Raw genomic sequence first — 17,714 nt, 5'->3', positions numbered from 1 at the left:
AATGACTGCATAAATTGAAACCTTCTGTGCAATGTATTCATTCTGGCTACTGATCTTAAAATTTAATGTATTAAATTTGGTGAAAATCTATTGTTTATACTCAAATTTATTGCACATAATGTTCAGCATGGAGAAAAATAGCGCAGTACTATTGAACTGTTTAGAATCCTGGCTTGTCTAGAATACACATGCTCTTGACTACTCCGTTATTATTAAATTCTCCAGTTCACGTTTAGCTTCTGTGTGATTGATAAATAAGCAGGGAAGATGGTAGTCCACTTTGCAACCCAAATCAAACTACCTTACTTAGTCTTCTGACCATATCTTTGCCCTTCTCATTCTTTAGATCAAAAGGCCCTTTCAGCAAAGTTCGAACTGGCCCTGGTCGGGGTCGAAAGCGTAAGATTGCTCTGTCCAGCCAGTCAGTGTCATCAGAAGGAGGATACCTGGAGCAAACAGATGTCTTGGACTTCTGCAGAGATGGCAGCACCACCTTGAAATTTAACAAGAAAACCAAAGGGCTTATAGATGGCCTTACTAAATTCTTCACTCCCTCCCCTGATGGACGAAAAGCTCGAGGGGAAGTGGTAGACTATTCTCAGCAATATAGGATCAGGAAAAAGGGTACCAGGAAATCTAGCACTTCAGAATGGCCCACAGGTAAAGATTTTTCACCCTGCCAATGTAAGTATCCTGTATACCAAGAAAACGTTCAAAGGCTAGGATACTGAAGTGACTAGAATTGTTAAAGGCTAGAAACTTTGAGCTGAAAGGTGACACTGAAATGCAGTTATCTTTGATGCATTGAGGTAGAATACCAGTTGGAAAAAGGATGCGATCCTAGAGACCTTTGCCTCTTTATATATAATGGCAAGGTGTGATGAGGGATTAAATGATTGCTGTGAGGTAGAATGCCCTTTGGTAATGAGGAGCTCGCAGGTACCCCTAGGAAACGTGCTAAATAATGTCACATTTGAAAGAGGTAATGTAGGGAGTGTTTAATGAAAACCAGAACAGTAAGGTAGAAGTATGAAATGGAAAACAGATAATAAAAAACAGTCTGACACATGAGTTTCCAATCTATGGTATAGGCTTGCATGCAAATGTTTCTTAATTTTTGCAGCCATAGAGGAACCAGCTTCGTGCAGTTTGGTACTTTCTTGCTGGAGAGCATCCCTTCTTTTGAACGCAGTTCTGCTTTCCTTGTTTTCTTTTCTAGCTTAAGACATTAATCTATGACTGGACCTTGACTTAATCTCTACATTCAGATCTTTGCAGTCTTGTTGAGTAGTTTCATAGCTTGAATTGTTCCTAAGCAAGCTGTGGAAAATATTTTCTACAATAACGTACCAGGTTTATAGCTTTAGAATAGTTATGTGTGTTAGCCTGGCTGGTGCTGGACGAACAATAATGTATCTTAATGCTTTGGGGGTGAGGTGAAGTGTCTTGTGGGTTTTGTTTGCTCTTTTTTTGTCGAAGGGGTATTGCCTGGGTGATGACGTAAATGTTAAAGGAAAAGCTGCTGCCCGAGCATTCACAGCCCATTCAGGGAGTCACCCACACGCCACCCGGGTCTGTAACTGCCAGCATCAGGGTCCCTTTGCAGCGGGTGACACCAGTGAGCCAATGGGTGCCCCTTTCGACTACACCAGCACACATCAGGCACGCTCCCTCCTTCTTCAGGCTTGACCCTAGGTTCCCACAGCAGAGTCTTGGGCATCAGATTTTATAAAAATAAGTCATTTAATTGAAAGGTACAGCAGCAAGGTCATCCCTGGCTGGGTGTCTCTGAAAAGAGAGGGACCTTGAACAAAGAAAAGCCTGGGCAATGATATCCTTGCGATCTCTATGCCTGCCCCTCATGTGCTGTTCACGTGTCTCTTAGTCAAGTGGTGATTTTTGGTCTGGGGTCTTCTAGCACCTTACTGGATTCTTTTTCTGCGTCCAGGCAGGCCGGCCATTGACTGCTCTTACCTTGTTGATTTGCAGTCTCTGCTTATGGTTGTAGCCTCCTTATCTTCGCTTTATGCTTCTTGTGCACCTGCGCTCGCTGGCAGAACATGGGGAACTGAAAAGTCCCAGACTTAGGGAAAACAATACCAAGCCATCAGTGTGTTAGCAACATTTTTCTTATACTAAAAGACTAAACACAGCAGCGTACCAGCTGCTAGGAAAATTAGTAAGAAAATTAACTCTCCGGCGAGCGAAAGGCTTCAGCAAATCTAGCTATTCGTGCTAAATAAAGCTAAGCAAACAGCATAAATCAAACCATATTATAACCCTAAGTAATTTATTCTAATTAAAACTTACTTATCTAAGCTGAACAACTAATATCCCTCAACAGTAAGTGTCCTGGTTTTGGTTGCACCCGATAGGGCATTTAAATAGTTGTGATCCTTCTTTGTGAGAAACGGGCATAGTGGTAAGCCATTTATCCCAAACTGTCTCATTGTTAGAAATGCCTTCATGGTACTATGAATGGCTAAGTGGTGAGTTTTGGACCTGGTTAAATGTATGACAATACTTCTTACATGGTCACAAATCCAGAACTGGTTCATCCCTTGCAGTCCCAAATCTGAATAGAAAATCCCATCAAAAAAACTTGGCATGGTGTCTGAATACAGCCAGATGATGTTTGTCACTGCACTAAAAAGCAAGTACTCCTTTGTAAATGTAGGTGAAGACAATCTTCTCTCTCATTTACAGACAATCAGGATGGCTGGGATGGAAAACAGGAGAATGAGGAGCGTTTTTTTGGGAGCCAAGATGTCTTAACTGAAAAAGACATGGAGTTGTTTAGAGATATTCAGGAGCAAGCACTGCAGGTAAAGTTAAATTTTCAGTGTCTGGCAGAAAGTAGCAAATCTGTAGAAGAAACTTAAACCCAAAAACCCCAACCCAAGAACAAAAATGAACAAGAAATACAGACTCCAGATTAGTCAGTCTGTCTTAAAAGCTAACGTGCTTGGTTTCTGATGCTTGAGAGTGATGGGGAGCTGATCTCGAGAGAGCTGAAGGATAATATAAAAGTGAGCATAAGAGTGTAAGAGGTTAAGGTGGGCATCTAAAAAGCCTTGATGGCTGTGGCTTTAGTTCTGTCACAGCACAGCTGTTAAATAGCTGGTAAAATGTGTAGACTGTTAAAACAATAAAATGTGGGACTCTGCTAGCAGCATGGGTCACATAGGGCCTCTGGCTAAATAAAAGATTCTTTTTCTAGACACCTTAACTCCATATGGAACAGGAGGGGGCATTACTCTGTATCTGTATGCATATATGTGTGCATATACGTATGTGTATAGTGTGTGTGTGTGTGTGTATTTCAATAACTGTACATTTCAATAACTCGAATGGTCTTATGACGTAATTCCTTCTGAGGCCAAAGGGGCCAATTGAATTTATGCAGTGACTTCCACAAACAGTGCTTCACCAAGTACAACTGTCCTTTTAAACTTCTCCAGTACTTAAAACTATGACATGCAACAGCATGAAAGGTAGTGGAGGTATATGGTATGACAATGCTTTCTCATTCTTCCTTTTTCTGAATCACATGCTTGCTTAAATGTGGCTGGTACTGATTTTTAGTGTCAGAAAGCAACATCTGTGTCTTTCTAATTCTCTGTGAGTTTGAGTAGTCTTGACTGTGTAGATAAGAATGTTATAATTTATTTCAGCCTCGAAGTCTTTCACTCGGAAATTCATGACAACTTTTTTTTTCCCTTGCATAGAAAGTAGGGGTGACTGGGCCTCCTGATCCACAAGTCCGATGCCCATCTGTCATCGAATTTGGCAAGTATGAAATCCAGACCTGGTACTCCTCCCCATATCCACAGGAATACTCAAGGTATGACTGAACATTATTCTTTGTTCTGCTTCAGTGTTTATGGGCAAGCCATACTCCCAGCACACGTAGAAATCTTAAGAAGATTCTATCTGAATGTAGGACAGAAGCAAAGTACTCATAATCCAGATACTTTTAATGGTAGTTAATAGATGTCTTAAGGTCTTTTTAGGCTGAGTCAAAAAGTTGATAAGCTCTCTGCAACAACCTGCATATGTTGTGAGCATTTGAACTGCCACAGGGATATAGGATTAGATGGATTCCCAAAGAACTGACATATTCCATGCTCTGAGGAGGGAGCAGCCTCAGCTAACTGACCTGGTACTGGGCTGTTATTAAGCATGTAAGGGATTAGAGCATCTGACTCTGAGTACATTGATTCTTTATGTGTGGTATCATAGAATGGTTTCGATTGGAATGGACCTTTAAAGACCATTTAGTCCAACCCCCCTGCCATGGCCAGGGACATCTTGCACTGAATGAGGTTGCTCATAACCCTTCCCAGCCTGACCTTGAACATCTCCAGTGATGGGGCCGTCTGCGGTGTCTCTGAGCAACCTGTTCCAGTGCCTGACCACCTGTCGTGTAAAAAAATGTCTTCCCTCTGTCCCATCTAAATCTACCCTCTTTTCAGTTTAAAGCCATTGCCCTTATCCCATCACTACGGGCCTCAGTAAAGTGTCTCTGTCTTTCTTATAAGCCCCCTTTATATATTGAAAGGCTGCGATAAGGTCTCCCCAGAGCCTTCTCTTCTCCAGGCTGAGCAATTCCAACTCTCTCAGCCTTTCTTCATAGGAGGAATGTTTCAGCCCTTGATTCATTTTTGTGGCCCTCCTCTGGACTCGTTTTGACAGGTCCATATCTGGTACTGGGGACCCCAGAGCTGGATGCAGGACTCCAGGTGGGGTCTCACCAGAGCGGAGTAGAGACGGAGAATCCCCTCCCTCGACCTGCTGGCCACGCTGCTTTTGATGCAGCCCAGGATATGGTTGGCTGCCCGGGCTGCAAGTGCACATTGCTGGAGATACACCAGTATCTCCAAGTCCTCCTATGCTGGGCTGCTCTCAATCCATTCATCCCCCAGCCTGTATTAGTACTGGGAATTTCCCTGACCCAGGTGCAGGACCTTGCACTTGGGGTTCTTGAACTTTATGAAGTTTGCGTGGGCCCACTCCTCCAGCCTGTCAGGGTTCCTCAACTGCAGCACTTCTCGTGATAAAAAATAATAAATTTGTTTAGGGAATAGGATGTTAACTGTGTATTAAATTATTTGATTAGAAATGGCTGTATACTATCTATGGGAGTTGAAAGAGAAAAATAAACAGAAATTTCACGGGAATTACTTTTGTATATTATTTTTATGCTGTATGTAGTTAAACACAGCTAAAGAGGAAATGTTCAATGTTACATGTCTTGGCATCCGAAAGATTGTTCTGCTGGGATGCATGTATAGTTGTTTTGATGTTCTCTTGCTTAAGAACTTTGCAAACCGTCTAAACTGCAAACTCTGAACTCTAACTTGATTCAGAAAGAGGAAAAACTTCTAGAGGCCGTTGCTAGAGAGAAAAAATGAAATAAAACTCTTAATTCTAACATTTAATAAGAGCGTGTGCTCTGTCATGAGGAATTACTGTAGCTCTGCTAAAGGCATTGAAGGTAACCGAAAATAGCATCCCTGCCCAAGCTAGAGTATGTAAATGGAGTTTAATCACAACAGTATGGGGACACTTGTAGTCAAAATGTTCATGTCAGTGTAGTATGTAAAATGGTTTAAAGCAAACAGATAGATGGTGGTGTGACCCGTTCCTCGGGGGTACATAACAGCTGTCTGTTACGAGGAGGGAAGGCAGAGAATGGGAACTATTTATCTAAGCCATGCTAGCGTCACTAGTGCAAAACTGGGGTTTTAGTGCTATTTTTCGTAGGATTTTAATCGATGCATGTATTTCTTCTAACATCAATTAATGATGTGAAAGTAATTATGCGGACATTAAGTACATTTTTTTTAAAATGCATTTGTTACAGAATAAGTAAGTGCCATGACTTCAAGTATGGTAAGGTGGTTTTGGTCTGATTAGCTCATACACAAGGTTGGTATATACTGGGCTTGTTTTCATCAAGTTCTCTTATCTGCAGGAGTGAGGAATTTTATACAAGTGTCTATATCTTCAGTCTTTCATCTTTCTTTATCTTTGCTTACAGGCTACCCAAGTTGTACCTTTGTGAATTCTGTCTAAAGTATATGAAAAGTAGAACTATTCTCCAGCAGCATATGAAAAAATGTGGCTGGTTTCATCCTCCAGCCAATGAAATTTATAGAAAAAATAATATTTCAGTCTTTGAGGTAAGTTAGAAAACTAAGCCACTCACTTTTATCTATAAAATAGGGTCTTTAGCACCCAATTGTGTGATAAGTTTTCCATAGCCATAAATATACTTGTTCATGAAGCATTCAGTTGCTACGAGTGAAGAACCACAAGCAGTGTGAGCTGACCTCATGTATAGATTATTCATCCATAAAATATATGAGAAGGCTTGCTTTGTAAAAATGCTTTTTCATTTTAGGAAAATTAATTTTAAGTTCTCTCTTAATCTAATGAGCGTAACAGTGACTTGGCCACGGCTGTTAATGCTGTGGAAGGTGAAGTCCTTGAGACGCCGCCTGTGACAGAGAAGCCTTCCTCTCGTGTTAGACATTTTGAATGTACAGGGATACCCAGATGAAGCATGTCCTTGCATGACAGCAAAATGGAGTGACAAAACTTTTCCTCATTTCTGTAAGGTTGATGGCAATGTCAGCACTATCTACTGCCAGAATTTGTGCTTGTTAGCCAAACTCTTCCTGGACCATAAGACTCTCTATTACGATGTGGAGCCATTTCTTTTCTACGTGCTGACACAGAATGATGTCAAGGGCTGTCACCTTGTTGGCTACTTTTCCAAGGCAAGTATTTGAATACTTAAGACTTGGAACTGCATTTGCTATGGTGAGAAATGCAACTTCAGAGTCTTTAAATTGCTGTAATTTAGGCCCTTGCAATTGATATAATACATTGCGTAATACAGGTGTAAACTTCTGTTGCAACCAGAGTTTATTTATGTTGCATTTGGAGACCACCAACTGCACCAGCTAATAAAACCAAGTTTCCTCATAATGTTGAATAGCACGTATTCTCTAAGGAACTCGAACTGCAGCTAGTAGCTAAAAAAACCCAACTCTTCCAATAACTTCCTGCTCTTGGTGGTGATGGGCAGTACTGTTTGTGAAATAAATATTGTTAACCAAGTAGTTCTATCCCATCTTTCCTTCTGTAAATACATTGTTTTCTAAACAAGTTTGGCAATTTTGCACCTCCTTTCAAACCTTTCATTTTTTTTGACAGAGCAGGGCCAAGATTTCGGATAGGCCTTTTCTTAAGGTTTTTATCTGTAATTGTTTTACTTCTTCTTAAATAGCTTTAATTGAAGCTTTTCCTTTCAGTTTTCAGAATAGCAGGTTTGAGATTGAATTTTAGTATTATTATAATATTTAATATTATAAATAGGTTATAGGTTATAATATTTAAATAGGTTAAGATATTTAAAGATTCACTGGAATCTGCAATTTTTTTCAATGAATTTAGTTGCCTTCAGACTTAACGCTTTGAACTTTATCTGCTATGCAGCCCGTGTTCTTTACTGTATTGTGTCCAAGCAGAACATGGTAGTTATGTCAGGGTTTCATGTTTTTTGATTTTCTGAACTGAAATGATGGTAATAGAGCTTTAATATTATTATTATCTTTTTTAAAGTCTTTCCTTGGCTCAGGTACATTGTTGTTCCTAAGACACTTTGACTGTGGCTTTCCAGCTCAGTTTTTGCTATAGAAGTAATCAGGGACTTGTACAGAACAACTTCTGCTGTGTCTCAATGGTTTGGTTTTTTTGTTTGTTTGTTTTTAATTTGCTGCCTTTTTTTCCCCCCAGGAAAAACACTGCCAACAGAAGTACAATGTTTCCTGTATAATGATTCTTCCACAATACCAGCGTAAGGGCTATGGCAGGTTCCTAATTGACTTCAGTAAGGAACTTTTTCTTTGCTTGTTTTAGTCTTTGTCTTTTAATATTTTAAAGAAAGGCTTTACTGTAGAAGCGATTATTTTCTCAAATTAAAAACCATCTTGGGACAAAGGATTCTAAAGCTCACAAAATCATCTGAACTTCACAATTTATTCTTATTGTTGGAAGGCTTCAATTCTAAAGAAAAATTATTCTCATAATTTCATGTTTCCTGTGTAAGCCACTTATGGTGGAAACTACAGGCATGTTTCAATAGTGCTTTTAGCAGAAGCTTACCTTGTGTGTGTAGCTCTTTCTACTGAGAGCCAACCCTAAAACTGCAGGGTCTGTTGAAACCTTCAGCAGCTTGATTAAGTGAATGGGTGCCTTAAGCAAAAGGTAGTCATGTTTTAATTCAGCTTTGAGAACAACAAAACCAGACATACTTAGGCTTTGAATACTCAATTCTCAGTTTCATACATGGATCTCAGCAAGTTCGCGGGGAAACTTGCGGCTGTAACTATATCTCTCTTATTATGCTGAGTGCAATCTAATATAGCCCTCCCTGTGGTCATGCTAATTTTGAAATTAATGTCCAGAGGAAAAACGCTACCAGTGTAATTAGAGTAATTTTGCTGGTAAATATCCTTGCGTAGATAACTTGTCCTCCTGAAAATATTGGTGAAACAAGGAACTCAATGATGTATCTTAAGAAATTAAAAAATGTGGGCTATGTTAGAGCAGCAGGGAGAAAAGACATTTGTGAGCTGGTTCCTCCTTTTCCCCTTTGTCACACTGGGGAGGATAGAATCTCTCGGTCTTTATTGAACCTGTGCAGTGAATCAGTACGTCCCTCTAGATAGAGCTTGGTACTCTCCGGTATGGCGAGTATGCTGTTTGACAGCAGAGCATTTTCAAGAAAATTGTTTGACATACTAGTTTTAAATGGCTAAAATGTGTTTTCCCTCTGTCATCTTCAAAATTGCTATTGCAATTGGAAGATACTCAGCAGACTGTTTGTGTACTTCGGACTTAGTATAGTTTCTAGGTAGGCAGCTGCTGCCATCTCGTGGCATTGCCCATAGCCAATGCCTGATGGCAATGTAGTTTTGAAACTACATAACTGCAGTTAGTTCTGAACCAAAAAAAACTAATCGGACAGACTACTCAGTGTATCTTTCAAAATTGTAATCTATATCTTATAGACAGCATTCAGCTACTTTATGAAAAAATGCCTTTGTAGAAGCTGGAGCTGAAGCTATATATGCTAATTTTTGAAATTTTTTTTCTTGTATATCTTTAGGTTATTTGCTTTCAAAGCGTGAGGGTCAAGCAGGATCACCAGAGAAGCCCTTGTCAGACCTGGGGCGCCTCTCATATATGGCTTATTGGAAAAGTGTAATATTGGAGTGCCTTTATCATCAACGTGACAAGCAATTAAGCATCAAGAAATTGAGTAAGCTGACTGGAATCTGCCCTCAAGATATCACTTCCACTCTACATCACCTACGAATGCTTGACTTCCGTAGTGATCAGTGAGTACAGGAGTCCTGTTGTATTTCCAAATAGCTTCCAGGTGTATTTGAATAAAACTTAATGGTGTTTGGAGATGAGTCACATCTAATAAGCTTGATTTTATTTAAGACTTAAGTGTCCAGATACTGGCTGTAGAGACTTATGATGCTCATGTGCAATGCAAGAATTGTTCAGTGACAAAGCTGGATCCGATTTCCAGCTGTGCAGCTCTGCAGCTGCGGAACTTCTGAGTAATTTGCAGCCATGAGAGAAAGCAAGCTGGTCTCTTGGCCATGTTCTTTGGGGTCCCTCAGTCTAATCAGTGCAACATACTTGCAAAACAGAGCAAAGAATAAAATGCACTCTGGTAGTGGGGCTGTAACTTTTTTAAGCAGTCCTTTTATTACCATTCAGTATCTTTCACCTGATGTTGACTCTTCCCCAAATGGTATACCCCATGTCCGTTTAACACATACTAAAAGTGACACTCTGCAGCTGAATGTTACTCATGGAAGGATAATGGCTTTGTTTTCTCAGTTTGAAGACGCTTTCTCTGGTAGTCTGATGGTACTGCAAATTGTACAATTTTAATGAGCTTTCTGTCCTCTCTGAAGTTATTCATGGCAGCACTTATTGAGACAACACAGATTTTTCCGTAATATATCTGTTTCACATGACAAGATGTACAGTATGTAGCCTGTTGATCAGAGTATTATCACTGTTTAGATTTGTGATCATTCGTCGGGAGAAACTTATCCAGGAACATATGGCAAAGCTTAGAACTAATGTCCGACCTATAGACGTGGATGCAGAATGTCTGCGTTGGACACCTGTTATAGTTTCCAACTCAGTTGTGTCTGAAGATGAAGAAGAGGAGACAGAGGATGGGGAAAACGAAGAGCAACAAGAGCCGAAAGAAAAGGATCCAGAGACCAGTGTAAGAGTTAATCTGTTACTTCTGTGTGTCGTATAGTTTACACCTGGTGCTTCTGCAGGCAATGCTAAGAAGAGTTCAAATGCTAAGCTTGGGCATTTGGCATAATTGTAAAAGGCAATGCAGTCATGGTTAGTTCATGTATCTTTATAGTTTCAGATTAGAAACTAAAAATAGGGAAAACGGGGCGTAGTCTAGAGAAAGGTTAAAGACTATCTCTGAAAATAGTAAAAAGGCTTTTTCTACCCTTATTGACTTTTGCAGTATATGTTGTGTTTAAAAAAAAAAGAAAATCCAAACCAAAAAACCTGCCTCCCACTCTCAAGCAACCTGGTCTCTTATCAAATTGCTGAAATGGATTTAGGTTTGAAGGGCACAGTATTTCTGTAAGTGACAAATAGCATAAACGGAAATGAATCAACAAAAGCTTTTAACATTTTTCACCAAAGGTTTTTGCTGTGTACTTTGCAAAATCATTAATAGCTTTAGAAGTACTGCCCACAGAGCAGTGAGGGTTTATAAAATCTAGGCTGCTGTCCTTGAAGGCTTCCACTCTCTCATCAGGTGATGAGCACTGACTAGAATACTGAGAGGCAAATTACGCGCTGTTACCGTATTTGCATTAAACTAATTGTACATTTTAATGGAAACATAGCTTCAAGTTTGTCTCACTTTTTTCTTGAAAATTACACAAATACTGTGGTTGAATGTAGCAAGATGACATTTGCATTCCAGCAGGCCACTGGGTGGCTGCTGCTGACTGAAGTCACTTGTTGGGAAGCTAATTGAGGTACGTTATCACCTGGGAGGAAAGGAGTAACAGCACTATTACAATCTTGCGAAGGTCAATTCTTTTGTATTCTCAGATTCTTAAAAGTCATTCTTGTTAAATTTTCTGACTTCTCGCTCAAAAGCTTTTGTGGAATCGAATTCAAGATAGATGTGCATGCTTAAATAGAAAGTGTGAGATCTGTTTGTTTTTATTTAAATCAGATGGTAAAATCTGTGTCATGGGAGAAGAAAGAGCAAGAGCCTTACTCACCTACAGAGAGTGAAAAAAAGCCAGACATTGTTGCTCCAGCCAATTCTGCACGGCCAAACAAACACATTTTTCCCCTGGATAGTCTTCCTGCAAACAGTCAGCCATCACGAAGAGGTCGGTGGAACCGCAAGGGCAAAAAACTTCGGGAACCCTTTTGTGAGAAGGAGGCAATATTGCCCATTGAGGACAAAACAGCGGTTCCCAGTGGGCGATGCAGTGAATGTGAGGAGAAGTCATCAGCCTCACGAGGCCGGTGCAGTGACTGTGAGGAGAAGTCGGCAGCCTTGCAAGGAAGATGTGGTGAATGTGAGGAGAAGTCACCAGCCCCAAGAGGCCGGTATGATGAAGATGAGGAAAAATCTGCAGTTTGCCAGGGACAGTACGGCAAAGGTGACAAATCTGCGATTCCCCGTCGGCGGTACAGTGAAGGTATGGAAAGGTGGAGAGGGCAGTTGAAGAAGACCACGGAGCCGTTGAAGTGCAGATTCCCAGAGGACTGCGACAGATTACCCCGCCGCTACAGTGATAGCGACAGGGCACTTCTGAGGTGTTTTAGTGAGAGTAGCGAAGAGGAAGATGATGAGCCTGTCAGTCCTCGATCAAGCTCTCCCCCTGTTCTCACCAAGCCAACATTAAAACGAAAGGTGTGTGTCTTGTTTCTTGTTGTCTCTGACTTTATCGTGCAGTCGGTTTTGTCAGTATGTTGGTGCTCTCTGAAGGATTGTGCAATTCAAGAGGTGTGTATTAAGCGTACAGGTAGCATCTGCTCGGCATTCCAAACTCTGTCTGGAGAGTACTTCCTGCTCCCTTTTTGTAGTGGTGGTTTTTGTTGAACCAGAGGTAGTGGTTTGTTTTTTCTTTAAACTTTAAACTTGTGCTTGTGATTTTTTTCCACCTTGGTTATTAAAGTTTTACTCAGTTAGGCAAAATAGAAACAGATGTGGTCCTACTTTTTTAAAAGAAGCTTGCAAAACACAAATGCTATCTAAACAATTAAAATCACAGCATAGAGTCTTCAGAGAGATTTACTGTGGAGATGTGAATTCTATCAACGTGACCAAGAAAATCCTCTCTTTGTGGGATGCTGCACTAAAAAGTTCTCTTCGGTATCATCTTTGCAGCTTATTCTAAACTATTCACATCTACATTGTAGTGTCTCTGAACTTTCAGCTATTGTGGATGGGCTGTTAGCTTCAGCTGTTTAAATGCTTTATACTATTACACAAATGTCAACCTAGGAATCTTCATGGAAGTCGGTCGTCTTGCATTGTATTTGACATCTGTCTAACTGAAGGCAGGTGCTGATCAGTATTTCCAGTGAAGTCTGGATTCCAGAAGGGAGTCCTCTGGTCCTGCCTGGTCTGTTGAACTCTGCTTTATCAGTGTTTTATTTCTACTGCATGTGATAAAACGTCTTCTCTTCTCCCACCTTCTACTTTCAGAAACCAATTCTTCATCGGAAGAGGCGAGTCCGCAAGCGTAAGCACCACAACAGCAGCGTTGTCACTGAAACAATCTCAGAGACCACGGAAGTGCTGGATGAACCGTTTGAGGACTCAGACTCTGAACGACCAATGCCCCGATTAGAGCCTACATTTGAGATTGAGGAGGAGGAAGAGGAGGAGGAGGACGAAGAGGAGGAGAACGAACTTTTGCCCAGTGGATACTTTCGACACTTAGCCCCACCAGACACACTCAGGCATAGACCCTCTTCTAAGAGGAAGTCCAAAGATGAGGAGGAGTCTGATGACACTAATGGTATGTTTGGTGGTATGCTGTTGAAAGTTTGATATAGATAGCGTGTCAGTGAGTGTCAGATGATGCTAGCTCATGATGGAACAAGCTGCTTACCTTGCCATGTAACTTCTAGCCAAAATGTAGGGTTAGGCATAAATTGCCAGTCAAACCAGCCTCAAACGTTCCCAAGTCTTATGAAAATGTGGTGCATGCTTTTAAATATCTGATTAACAGTGACCTGATCACAGGGTATCCTTTCAGTTCAGCTTTCCTTGTGGAATTGGTATCTGTGATTGTGGAATAACCTATGCAGCAGGGTCGCTTACAGAAATAAGACAGAAATTAATTGGAGAGCCCTCAGTTTTCCATCACAAAGAGAAATAATAAACTGTCTCTTTTGAGATCCTGTTCTTCATCACATTGCACGTCCTGCCTTTCAGCTTCTCATATCTCCTTAACGTTCTCTGAACCTTCAGTTCATAAAATAAAATAATTTGGTTGGAACTGGTTACTTAGAGTGCAGTGATAATTCAAAAGAAACATCTGTCATCCAGATGCTTCGTTAGTAATCTTCATTATGACTGTTATGTTCTGTTCTCCTGATGGTCTACATAGTGCAAGGCAGTCAGCCAAATAAGAACTGTGTGAGAGAGAAGTATGGTGCCGTTATCCCACAATAAAAAATAGTTACTGGAACAAATTCATTAATTTATGGCTTCCAACTATCCTGTGGCTATCAGAGGAGAATTTTTCTTTAAAAGTACTTAAATGCTGAAAGCATCAATATGATTATAGCCGTGTATACTATCCACTTAGCATCAGTTACCCTTAAATCCTTATAGCAGCGTATAACTGTAAATGTAGTGCAAACACATCTTGATGCAGCATTAAGTTTGCTTAGTGGGAATATATGCACAGTCAGCTTATACTGTTGGTTTTTTAATTCTGTTGTGATCAGTTTACTCATGAAATACATTTTTAGGGTATTCTAGCACCATTACTAAGAGTGCTGAATTGGGAGAAGATATGTTAGAAAAGTGATTTTCAGTCTTTTTCACTTGTGCTCTTCTGAATGTTTTCTGGTGGAGATGCAGATCCCTTTAGAGATTGCACATGCATATATTGCTTTATAAAATACATCAGTGATTTTTAGCCATCTTTTGCAGACTGCAAATAGTCTATAGAGTGCCCAGGTGCAATGATAAATTTCTTGCTCACCTACTTTATAAATACTTTACTTTCTTACTCTCCACTTGTAATTCAGTGCTTTCTGTTCCCTTGTGTCACTTCTGTTGCTTTTTTTCCCGAACTTCTGCAAATTTGTCAGAACCTCTAAAGTAATAAAGTAGTAAGCACAGTATTTCAGGGTATTGCTGCTCCTGACATCAGACGGTATCTGTTGCCTGCTTATGCCTTTAATGCAGGTGCCTTTGCATATTAATAATAAAACTATAATGATCTTAGAGAAAATACAGTGTACTTTCTGTTACCTAAACAGCCCACAGGGATAACCAGTCATCATAAACACCTGGTCTTTTTTGATAAAAAATTCAGCTGGGTGGAGGGGGGCAGCACTGCCTTATGAGAATTCGGAAATACGGTATTGCAGTCATTAATACTTGGGTCAGATTTAGACTATTTTGAATCATAACTGTGGGTTAGGAATGTTTATAGGAAGCTTAGATTTTTGGGAAGTTTTCCTATCACTACAGAAACCCGCTTGTAATTTCCTTTTTTTCTTTGTTTTTTTTTTTTCTTTTTAATACTCTGAGTAAGGATGGTTTGGGTTAGATTTTTTTCAGATTTTTCCCTGAGAACTTAATGTCCAACAGAGGCAATGCACTGAAATTGTTCTATGATTTCCTCGAAATGTAACATTGCAGACTTTTAAATTTGGTGTCTGATGAGGATTTGAATTGGTTCTGATGGCTGTCAGGGCTACAGTGAGAATGGATAGAGTGATGTGGTGATTTGAGGCCAGTCTTTAATAAGGTTTAGGCATTCTGGAAGACAGAGTGTGTTCTGTGGTGTAGAAAACAAATAAAGCTTGTCTCTCTATATTCTGCCAATTCTGTGCAACTTGATTAGTGTTGCGTGGGGGAAGATGGAGCTCTGTAATAGGCTGGGCTGTATTATTTTGCTTTTCCTAATTCTTCCTGTAAGTTTTACTGTGAATGTGAATACTGTAAGGATCTTCTGTTCAAGCTTGCATACACACGGATGTTTACCTGCAACTGAATGAGCATGTACATACGTTTCTCAGTAGCCTGAAAAATGATGCACATGAAACCTTGAGGGGTCATCAAATCCATGTTTTTTGCGAAGATGGTGTCAAGCGTGTATGGTAAAAATCACAGTCCCATGAGGTTGGGAAGGACCTCTGGAGGTCACCTTGTTCAGCCCTTCTGCTTAAGCAAGGCCACCAAGAGCCAGTTGCTTAGGACCATGTCCGGAGGGCTCTTGAATATCTCCAAGGAGGGAGACTCCACAACCTCTCTGGGCAGCCGGTTCCAGTGCTCAGTCACAGTAACGAAGTGTTTCCCGATGCTCAGATGGAACCTCCCATGTTTCAGTTTGTGCCCGTTGCTTCTGGTCCTGGCACTGGGCACCACTGAAAGAGCCTGGCTCCATCACCTCTACACCCTCTCTTAAGATAATTGTACACATTGATAAGATCACCCTCTGAGCCTTCTCTTCTCTAGTCCCAGCTCTCTCAGCCTTTCCTCATCAGAGAGATGCTCTAGTCTCCTGGGCGTCTTAGTGGCCCTTTGCTGGGCTCTCTCCAGTAGCTCCATGTCTGTCTTGTACTGGGGAGCCCAGACCAGACACCTTTAATATCACGTTATTACAAGGGGAGCTTGCCATCATAAGATTTATATTTGTTTTTTTGTATTCCTAAAAATATTAAATCCATGACAGTATGGATAAAAGCAATGGGTCTTTACCTAAGAGGTGGTAAATCTAATCCTCTGTAGTAGATAGGAAATATGAAAGAAGGGGAAAAGAAAGAGTGATTTTTTTTTTTTAATTTATTTTTTTTACTGATTTAAATAGTAGGGTCACTGGCTTATTACTCAGTAGAAAGTCTGGGGAGGGTTATTTGCTGAATACAAATGAACGCTAGTATGTGAAAAATGCATTTATCAGACAATGATCTATTTTTACAAGACTACAGCTTGTTTAATAAGGGTAATTGATGTTACCTACTTTAGTGTTTTGAGAAGTATTTGACTTAATCAACACCACTTGCTTAAACTGAAATGTTACAAAATCAAGCTAATATATATTAAATAAATCTAGGGGCAAACAAGGAGAAATTAAGCAGCTTTGTTATTAGTGGGGTGCAAGGCAGTTGGAGTAGATGATCATTGTAGGTCCCTTCCAACAGAACTATTCTAAGGGAGATTGGTCTGGGTCATGTGTCTGTACTGCTATTTTATGGATGGATTAAAAAAATAATGTAGCAGCTGACAGAAAAAGAGGGGATTTGATAAATGAAGTGAAGGGCAATTCACTGACAGAGTCTATGAGAGAGTATTTGAAGCTCATGTCCAGTAAATAGGATGGTTTTCTAGCTCAAAGCCAAAGAGATTCAGGTGATCCTTAAATATATGAACAGGGGAGTGTCAAGTGGAGTAGAGACATGGTCATCTCTTTGTTTCACTTTGGTGAAACTACTACAACCATCTTTACTCGGTTATTCACGCTTAGGAGTATTGATAAACTGGAATAGTTCAAAGAACTGTTGTGGGCTGATGAAGACACTAGAACAAATGTTCTATAGTGATAGATTCAAAGAAAGCAGAGGCAAGAGAGTGAGTTGATAAATTTACAAATTACTTAGGTGAGAACTGGTATTTGGTAAGAGAGATTTTCTGCTTAGCTGATAAAAGCAAAACTAATACAGAAGCAAATTAAGTAAATTCAGTGTCTGAAGAGAGAGCTTCAGATGGTAAAGTGTGAATATCAACTAGTGTCAACGATTAACTGTTGCAGTAGTTTACCAACAGTTGTGTAAAATGTCACTGACTATCCTAACTGACGGGTTCAAACCAAAATCAATTCAGGGAGTGCCTTACAGTATTCAGTAAGTTCTCAGTAAATGATCACGTTCCTTTCTGGCTGTATAAGCTCTGAACCTATGCTAGTGTTTGGAAAGTCACTGAAATGCAAAACTTACTTCATCAAAAAAAAAGTCAGATGAGAGAGAAATTCAGCTTACTTTCAATGATTTCTCAGATGAAACAAAAAAATAATCTAGCCAAATTCAGTCATCTTTGTGTTTCTATTGGCATTTAAAAACATAAGTCATGAAAAAAGTAGAAATACTTCCTTTCTTTAGCAGATGCATAAAATACAGATCTAAATGGAAACATGCTTTTATTGCAACTTTGTGTTTTCCCCTGCACTGGAACATTTTCATTTGTGAACTTATTGTATAAATAAAATTTCTAAGGCTGGTGAGTCTTTCCAGGACTTTATCGTATAGCCTAGTGTTTAATTTGAATTGTCTATTAAAGGCTCAGAGCTTTGACCACGCAAAATCTTGAAAGCAGTGGTGTCCTTTGAAAGTGTAATGTGCAACGTGATTGCTAACAAGCAAACCTT

At 40.0% G+C, this 17,714-nt stretch overlaps 1 protein-coding gene across 2 annotated transcripts in view; it reads left to right on the top strand.

Moving 5' to 3' along the window:
* KAT6A (lysine acetyltransferase 6A) overlaps positions 1–17,714 on the top strand; it is a 41,648-nt gene that overhangs the window by 18,698 nt on the left and 5,236 nt on the right. Inside the window, exons 8-17 of one of the 2 annotated variants that reach the window (XM_074563562.1) lie at positions 347–660; positions 2,707–2,825; positions 3,729–3,844; positions 6,044–6,185; positions 6,624–6,785; positions 7,807–7,900; positions 9,182–9,413; positions 10,120–10,330; positions 11,321–12,013; positions 12,812–13,127. In XM_074563562.1, the coding sequence (XP_074419663.1) occupies positions 347–660; positions 2,707–2,825; positions 3,729–3,844; positions 6,044–6,185; positions 6,624–6,785; positions 7,807–7,900; positions 9,182–9,413; positions 10,120–10,330; positions 11,321–12,013; positions 12,812–13,127 (2,399 nt within the window). Of the gene's footprint in view, positions 1–346; positions 685–2,706; positions 2,826–3,728; positions 3,845–6,043; positions 6,186–6,623; positions 6,786–7,806; positions 7,901–9,181; positions 9,414–10,119; positions 10,331–11,320; positions 12,014–12,811; positions 13,128–17,714 lie in introns of both variants that reach the window. The other variant, XM_074563561.1, reaches the window with a different exon arrangement.

This window comes from Larus michahellis, chromosome 20 (assembly GCF_964199755.1).
Source record: "Larus michahellis chromosome 20, bLarMic1.1, whole genome shotgun sequence".
Lineage (NCBI taxonomy): Eukaryota > Metazoa > Chordata > Aves > Charadriiformes > Laridae > Larus > Larus michahellis.
Note: the sequence above shows the minus strand (reverse complement) of the source record. Positions and strands in the feature narration are given on the sequence as shown.